The sequence below is a fragment of the Balaenoptera borealis genome (assembly GCF_965194805.1).
Source record: "Balaenoptera borealis genome assembly, chromosome: 3".
NCBI lineage: Eukaryota > Metazoa > Chordata > Mammalia > Artiodactyla > Balaenopteridae > Balaenoptera > Balaenoptera borealis.
The window spans coordinates 14,952,690-14,961,739 of NC_138866.1; the positions used below are offsets into that span (position 1 = coordinate 14,952,690).

General features: G+C 40.7%; 1 protein-coding gene across 3 annotated transcripts in view; it reads right to left on the reverse strand.

The window, feature by feature from the left end:
• The window catches only part of TTC8 (tetratricopeptide repeat domain 8), a 48,385-nt gene extending 46,114 nt beyond the window's left edge, over positions 1-2,271 (reverse strand). The window contains exon 1 of one of the 3 annotated variants that reach the window (XM_082383715.1): positions 2,055-2,271. In XM_082383715.1, coding sequence (XP_082239841.1) covers positions 2,055-2,168 — 114 coding nt within the window. In that variant the 5' untranslated portion in view covers positions 2,169-2,271. The remainder of the gene's footprint in view (positions 1-2,054) is intronic. The other 2 variants (XM_082383717.1, XM_082383716.1) reach the window with 2 other exon arrangements.
• Positions 2,272-9,050: the final 6,779 nt, after the last annotated feature.

Sequence of the window (9,050 nt, forward strand, 5' to 3'; positions counted from 1 at the left end):
ATTCTAAGCAAAGGAATACACATAATTTATAGAATTTATCCCTGGCAAGTAGTAAGCACTCAATAAAAGTTCACTGAACACTGTAAAGTCCTGATCACAGTGTCTAGCACAAACTAAACCTGAATTGCAGTACTGAATGTCACTATGATTACGTCATTAAGATTAGAGACACGGAAAACAAACTATGGTTACCAAAGGGGATAACAGGGTGCGGGGCGGGGGGGTGGTGGATAGATCAGCAGTTTGGGATTAACATATACACACTACTATATATAAAATAGATAACCAACAAGGACCTACTGTATAGCACAGGGAACTATATTCAATATCTTGTAATAACCTATAATAGAAAACCTGAAAAAGAATATATGTATGTATAACTGAATTGCTTCGCTGTATACACCTGAAACTAACACAACATTGTAAATTAACTATACTTCAGTGGTTAAAAATGGTTTAAATAAGGTTTTAACCATTAATAAAAACACTGCTGCTTTGCCTATAACACATTTCCTAATGTGACAACATCTCCCTAGGATGATAACATCAGATATCTGAGCCTCGCCCACTGCCAAAAAAGGAATCGGTGATCAAATAAGTTTCAGAACTATTGTATTCATCAAAATTAGGCAAAGTTTCTTTCTGCAGAACTCCTCAGAACCTTTAGTACGAATCTCTAAGTAGGGAATATACATTTCCCAAATGCATTTAATGAGGAAACTTTCTTTCACTGAGTACTCTTGGGACTGTTGTTCTTTGGAACACAGAATGGAAACTATCCTAACTCAATGGAAAAATAGAACCATGTCTGGTACATCACTGGTTTGTAACAAACTTTGGTTGTACAAATGTAAAGGGGTCCATATTTTGTCGTGGTTCCCAAACATATTTGAGGGTGGAATCCTTTTTTTTTTTTTTTTTAAGCAGCATTTGTGGGACTACAATGCCAGGAAACATACTTGGAAGCGTGCTTGTGTATGGAAATGCAGTCCTATTAACCAATGTGACCTAACACAAGCACAACCTAGTTTAGCATTCCTACTAACACAGATTGCTCTGTGGGAGATGTGCTATCTATCTGAAGGCCAAAAGATTCACTTTAATAGGTTATCCTCAATCCATTTGCTGGGTGCTAAGGCAGAGCCTAGTGACAGTTTTCACGCCTCAGTTTACGGAACTCCCCCTCAATTTTCCTTTTTTTTCTAACATCTCCAAGGCAACACCACTAGAGGAAAAGCTGGGAAACTATAACGACATGGGTACGTTCTGCATTTAATAGACGTACTGACAAACTACCAGAGCTCTTCTCTCCCTTTTTCTCCTTTTTTGTCTCTTCCATGATCTACCTGACCACCAGAGTTGTACCTCTCTTATACCTAGCATACAAGGCTTTTCACTCACTTTATTTAAGAAACCCTAAATAAACTACTATAATCAATGCCATCTTTCCTTCTTTTACAGGAACTTTTTTCCCACCCCTCCCTCCTAATAATGAATGTATCTTTTCCTCTCCTAGATTCTCATTCCTCTAATTTGCATTATTTGCCTCAAGTTGCACTCAAGCCCCAGCATCAAAGGCTCCCCACGCTTGGACAACAGTCTTAAGATGAACCAGAAGGATTACACGTTTGATCCAAAAGAAAAAAAGGCAGCTATTTCAACCGGGAGTGGGAAGTTACAGATCTTTATGTTTATACATAATGGTTTTAGAAATCAATACCGTACGTGCAGCGAGCGTAAGAGTCCATCCACATGCAAGTATAAAGGAACTAACAAAGTTCGTCACCAAATTGTTCCTTTAAGCGACGTTTGAAGGAAAGGGGCTGCTGAAGTTTGAGGAGGGGGCGGTCGTGGCACAGCACTCGTGGGTCCCGCGGGCAAGGACCCACCGGCCAAGGCTCCAGGGAGTCTCGCTCCAGGTGCCTGTGCTGACCACAAGGTCCATCTCGCCCTGCGCCTTCTTCCCTAGAGACCCCTCCCAGGGACCTGGGAATCCCCCAGAGCCCTCAGCCTTATTGCCGGGATCCACAGGTCTGACGGAGTCCGGCCTGTACCTGGTCATAAGGGGACTTCTCCAGCATCTGCGTGCACAGATCGGCGCAGAGCTGGAACTTCCTGCGCCTAAAATAGCTCCAGGCCAGGAGCAGCGGCTCCATCTCCGAGCCCATGGCGGCAGAGAGCCGGCAGCGAAACACCAGGGCGCGGCTCAGGGAAGGCGGGGGGCGAGGAGCAGGCGGCCTCCAGCCCTGCCCAGCAACGCGCGGGGGCAGGGGCCTTGCCAGAGAGGCGCCCTGCATCGCGCCTGAGAATAGGAAAAAGAAAACCCACCTCGAGTAGAACTCAGCTATAGGACTGCCAAACCTTGGCTTTAAAAATTGTATACTTTTAAAGGCTACATATTTCATTAATTTTCTAGAAGACGGAACCGTGGCTAAAGTAAGAGGCAGTGACTTAGACACCTCCAACTGGGGTCCTCCACCCACCCAGAGGAGGACCGGTTGCCTGGCAACCGAACTCTCCGCATACTCTGCCAGTCCCAGAAAAATCCCGAGAGTTGACCGATCGGCCGGTCGCTGTCATACTTTTACCCTTCAGGCATTCTTACCCCTATCACTTATCCTTCCGACTTTAGAAACACAAACATGAGAACAGTTTCTCCAATACCATCTCGCCCACCAGAACCCAAAGACCTAAATCCTAAAACTCCCAGTCTGTTTCTCTAAATCCCTCTCACCCAATCTTGGTGTCCGAATGAAAAGGTACATTGAGGATTGCTTAGTCCAAACTGTTCGTTTTACAGATAAGAAACTGAGATGAGCTCAGAGAAATTATTAACCTAGTGTGGCGTGGAGTTAGGGAGCTGGATTGTAATCCAGATGACTACAAACTGTTAATACAATTTGTTAATTCCAAGATGCCTAGGGGTTCTGGATTATAAATCGGTGACATTTTTGCCAAACAAGATAATGTACGAAAAAAAAGTTTTTCTGAGGTTTTGAAACACCATCTCCACGCACTTGTTGTTTGTCAAATGTTTACTTGTGCAGAGTGATTTCTTCAGGTACAATTCTGACTTTCCTCTAGAGATTTACACAGATGACAAATATCTTTTTTTTTTTTTTTATGGCTGTGTTGGGTCTTCGTTTCTGTGCGAGGGCTTTCTCTAGTTGCGGCAAGTGGGGGCCACTCTTCATCGCGGTGCGCGGGCCTCTCATTATCGTGGCCTCTCCTGTTGCAGAGCACAGGCTCCAGACGCGCAGGCTCAGTAATTGTGGCTCACGGGCCTAGTTGCTCCGCGGCATGTGGGATCTTCCCAGACCAGGGCTCGAACCCGTGTCCCCTGCATTGGCAGGCAGATTCTCAACCACTGCACCACCAGGGAAGCCCGACAAATATCTTTAATGGTTAGGAAAAGAGAAGTGTGACCAAGCTGCTAAGTCCAGGTTGACTTCATTATGGAGGACTAGCGGATATTTTTTCCTTGCCTTCTTCCTACCACAGTGAGAGAGGCAGGAGAGGAAAAGTTAACTCAATATTGAAGAACTTTCTGATCAGGTCTAACTCTCCTTTACAGATAAGAAGCGAACTAACAGCTCTTAGTAAAGATAAATCACTCGTAATTTTCTCAAACCACTAGGGTACCATAATGAAGACATTATATTGAATCCAGATATATATACATCTCATATATATCAAAATGAAAGCTTTCTAAAATAAAAAATGGGTTGTGAGTAGTTTTTTCTCCTTTACTAAGCAGTCATTCTTGAATTTTTGTATCTTGGAAGCAATTAATTATCAGGATTGTGATTATTCCAGTTACGTTTATTGCAATTAGTCCATTTGTGTTTCCCTGGAGGTGCCTCTAGAAATGTAACCGGTTCTAATGCAGCAGCCCACTGTTTCCAGGGGTCAGGACTTTAGGACTGTACATGCTGGAATTGGAACTTGGGCTCAACATTTCACAAGGTCCTTTTGTTTTCTGGTAAAACGTAAGTGGAATCTATGTAAGTGATTCTGAACCCTGGCTCCATATTAGATAGATTTTTTTAAGTAAACTATTTTAGAATATATTTAGATTTATGGAAAAGTTACAAAGATACTACAGAGAGTTCCCATATACTCCTCACCCAGTTTCCCATTGTTAACAACATTACTACAGTATATATGTCACAACGAAGGAACCTACATTGGTATATTACTATTAGCTCCACAATTTATTCAGATTTCCGTAGTTTTCCCCTAATACCCTTTTTCTATTCCAGGATCCCACTTTGGATACCATATTACATTTAGTCATCATGTCTCCTTTGCCTCCTCTGGTCTGTGACAGTTTCTCAGACTTTTCTTGTTTATGATGACTTGACAGTTTTGAAGAGGGCTGGTCAAGTATTTAGTAGAATGTCTGCGAAGCTTTTAAAAATACAGCTGCTCACATTCCATTCCTAGAGATTCTGACTTAAATGGTTTGATATAGGGCTGGAGCATCGGTTTTTTTGTTTTGTTTTTGTTTCCCATGTAATTCTAATGGGCAGCCAGGTTTAAACAACCACTGTGTTGAGTTCTAAATGGTTTTGTATACATTGTGATTATTGCCAACTTCCTAGAGAAAACATTGTGTGTGTGTATATATATATATATATATATAATTTTAAGAACATGTAATTCATCTTAGCTTCTTCCAGAAGGCTGTTAATTTTTTTTCTTTCAGAAAAGTCAAGTGGACGAGAAAAACTGTAGAATACTCAGCAAATTGCAGACTGTTAAGCATGTCCAAATGTGGCATAAAATGTTACTTTAAAAGGTTATAAACATTTGTTTTTTTAAATCTTGTTAATATGTGTATAGCTAATTTTATGAATATATAGATAGATTTTGTTACATATTTTATAATTACTAATCCAAATGCAGAAACCTTTTTGGGTTTTTTTGGCCATGCCACGCGGCTTGTGGTATCTTAGTTCCCTGACCAGGGATTGAACCTGAGACCTCAGCAGTGAGAGCGTGGAGTCCTAACCACTGGACCTCCAGGGAATTCCCAACCATTATTTTTTTTAATGACATGCTAGTGATAGGAAAAATAGTAGATGTAACTGCTCCTGGTGAAGGGGATAGATAAGCATTACTAGGGCTATTTTCCTAATGGAGAAAATGAAGCATAGAGAAACAACTTAATCTCTTTGAACGGGTCAATTTCACAATCAGAGCTAGATCTCAGTTCACGGATCCTTATCTTTTGCTCTCTAGCAACTGGATCTCTTTAGGTTAAGTCAGTTTAAAATCAGATACGGAAGACAGTGTAACTTTAAATGCAAAAGGTTAAATTTTCTTAAATGTTAAATTGGAATCACTCAGGCCATTTAAACTTAACCCAAAACAAAAATAGAAATATAACATGAGGTATTCTCTTGATCAACAGGTCCTATGCTTGGTGATAAGAATGCAGAGAAGAAAAAGACAGATCTGGGGCTTCCCTGGTGGCGCAGTGGTTGAGAATCTGCCTGCCAATGCAGGGCACACGGGTTCGAGCCCTGGTCTGGGAAGATCCCACATGCCGCGGAGCAACTGGGCCCGTGAGCCACAATTACTGAGCCTGCGCGTCTGGAGCCTGTGCTCCGCAACAGGAGAGGCCGCAATAATGAAAGGCCCGCGCACTGCGATGAGGAGTGGCCCCCGCTTGCCGCAACTGGAGAAAGCCCTCGCACAGAAACGAAGACCCAACACAGCCATAAATAAATAAATAAAAAATTGTATAACTTAAAAAAAACAAAAAAAAACAAGACAGATCTGCCCCAAGTGTACTTATACATGAAGAGTAGTTACAGGAAAGAGCATTGGGCTTGCGGTTAGACTTGCTAGCTGTGTTTTCTCAGGCAAATTAGGAATCAAGATAGGATGGTGATTAAAAAGTGGGCTCTAGAGCTAGATTTCCTATATTTGAAACCCTGTCTCTGCCATGCACTAAATGTGAGGATCTTAGGCAAGTGGTTTAATGGCCCTGTACCTCAGAAATGTGCTTCATCCATAACATAATATGTGTTTTCTGTATGCTTTAAGAATTTTAGATTCTGCTTTAAGAATTTTAGACTCTGCTTTAAAGAACAAGAAAAACAATGGGATGGATGAAATTCATAAGAAATGTTAAGAATAGATAGTAAGTACATCTTTAACCTATAGGACACATTAAACATAGATAGAATAAATAGACACTTATGTGTTAAATGTAGATTAAACTGATGAAACAAATGAGAGTGTTAATTTGTAGATAGAAAGCGATGGAAAGCAAAACCTTAAATGTTCATAAAGCATGGTTCAGCTTTATCTACCTCAAATTGGCCATCCACTGGTATCAACCCATTCTAGCCCACTTATCCTGTGGTTAAAGCATGCACTGCTGCTCACCAGGTCATCACCGAGCTATAGCTGTGGCCATGCATACTTGCCTTTTCATCTCTTCAGTAGAACAAGCATTTTGGGACCATGAACCTTCCATCTCCAAACTTTCTTGTTTGCCCTCAACTCTGGTTCTTATAACCACACAATCTGTGGTATAGGCAGTTGAGGCAAAGAGTCAGGATATAGGAGACTTGAGTGACCCACAAATAGTGTGGTCATTCTACCTGCTTTCACTAAATGTCTTAACCTACCTCATCTCTTTCCTCTTGCTTCTCACTGTATGTTTTACGAAGATTTAACAAACTAAATGATTTGAGCATCTTAATTTGGTTTATGAGCATTTCAGTTCCAGGACCTCTGGGATAGCCCGCTAGGTTGTATCCTTAGAGGCCACCATTGCATTTCCCCACTACATATAATATGGGGGGGATGATGCTGAGGAGGAGGAGGATTACGATGACAATGATGATGATAATAGTAACTATTTTATGGGATGGTTGTAGAGATCAAGTCAATTTAATTCAAGTAAGGCATAATGACATTGTCTTTTCAAAGAACATACAGACTCATTGGAGTGGAAACCAGCAATATGTGCAACCAGGGATCACATCAATTTTCAGTCAGAAAAGATTTATTACATGCTAGAGACAGAGCACTTGGAGACAATGTCAAAGACATTGAAGGTAGTTCTCATTTTCCCATTTGAGGAAGTGCTTGATAAATATCTGTTGATATTGATGTTGATGCAAAAAAAAAAATGGTTTTAAATACAAACTATGAGATGCCGGAGATACAGAATGAATAATGCATGTAAACAAATAAGTTCATTAAAACCTATCAGGGTAATGGATACAAGTGAAGACACAGGACTGGACAATTCTACTTCTACACACGTGGTTGGTGAAGGGCTCTGCAGTCAGCAGCTCAGGAAAAGGTTCACAACAGCATGGAGCCATGTGACCAGGAAAGAAAGTGTGGAAGGAAAGAAGAGGCAAAGGTGGGCTGAATGTGACACATGATGCAGTGGAGTTTGCATGAAAATCCCCCAGAGAAGTTTTATAAGGGAATAAAAGCAACTTGACTGATAAAGAGTGAAGGCCAGGAGATTGCTTAGGATACCATGGCAGGAGTCAAGGTGTGAGAAGCTGGGAGTAAGGAGAATGGACAGCAGAGGCCAAAAAATGTTCAAGTAGAATCCATAGGACTTGGACACTTGATCGGATATGTGGAGGGCATTTGGCTAAGGAAAAAGAAAACTCTAAGCTAGCTTCCAGGTTTCCAGGTTGTGAGGGGGCGCCAGTCACCAAGATCAGAATGAAGGAGAAAGAATAAGCTGAGAAGAAAAGGGATTAAATTCAAATGGGACATAATGATTTTTAAGTGTCTCTGGGACAGCCAGATGGAGATGTTCTGTTGATAACTGGAGACAGATACATGTCAGAAGCCATAGAAAGAGGTCAGGGAGAGAGAGAAAATTTGAGACTCATCTAATCATACGTCTGCTCATTGAAGGCAATGGAGAGGATGAGATACACCATGGAGAGTTTGTGGAATGAGAAGAGAGCCAAAGAAAGTACCCTGCAGACCCCCAGCATTCAGGGACAGCTAATGAAAAGAGGAAAGATGAAACATACTGAGAAGAAACAGAGATGTAAGAAAGCAGATGTAAGAAAACCAGGTGAGTGTGGCTTCATGAAGCCAAAGCACAGAGAGAATTTCAAAAAAGCAGAGGCATTTCAACCATGTTAAATTCTGAAAAGAGATGATGGAAACTAAAAGCTAAAAAAAAAAAAAAAATCACTGGATTTGGTCATTAGTCATCTATTTACAATATTTGTCAGAGAAATCAAAAGAGAATAGGCACAAAAATCTGAGTGCAATAGGCTGAGGCAAGAAATAGACCTAAAGAAATAGACATATAAATACAGCTTACTCTTCCAAGGGACAGACACTAGTGCAAATGATGTTAAAATACTTGCAAAGCCACATGCATATGTGTGAATTAATAGAAGTGTTATGCTTTCTGGCTATTTACCATGTAGTAGATGTTCTTTCAGAATTTTAAAGCTATAGAGTTCTATTACTGGAAGTTGCATAAACCACTGATTCTGGGGTGGAACTTTTTCTCTAAAGTGGATATGATCCGAGGTAACATGTTTACAGTCTTTTTGCTCAGGAAGAAGTGATACTTCCTCTTGGGTTCTTTACGGAAAAGTGAGCTCATTATTAGCACTAACATAGGAATTATTCTGCTTTTTAAATTAAAAAAAAAAGACATGAGGTAAATAATTCTCAGCACTATATAAGCAAATCACTACTTGATACTACTTAAAGGAGTCACTAACAGATTTATCTATATACCAATATAAAGATGACTAACATTTATTGAGTCTTGCTCTAGGTGAGTTAGGTTCTATACACGCTCTTAAATCTTCCTACTAACGCCGCAAGCTTGGTACTATTATTATCTCCATCTTACGGAGGAAAGAACTGAGACTTAGTTATCTGCTCAAAGTCATCCAGCTAGTGAGTGGCAGAATCAGAATTTGAACTCATATTGACTCAAGATCCTACACCCTCAACCAAATGTGTAACTTGAACTTTTGAAAGTACAAATACTCTAGTCACACTGCATTTCTCCCTATTCGCTGTACACT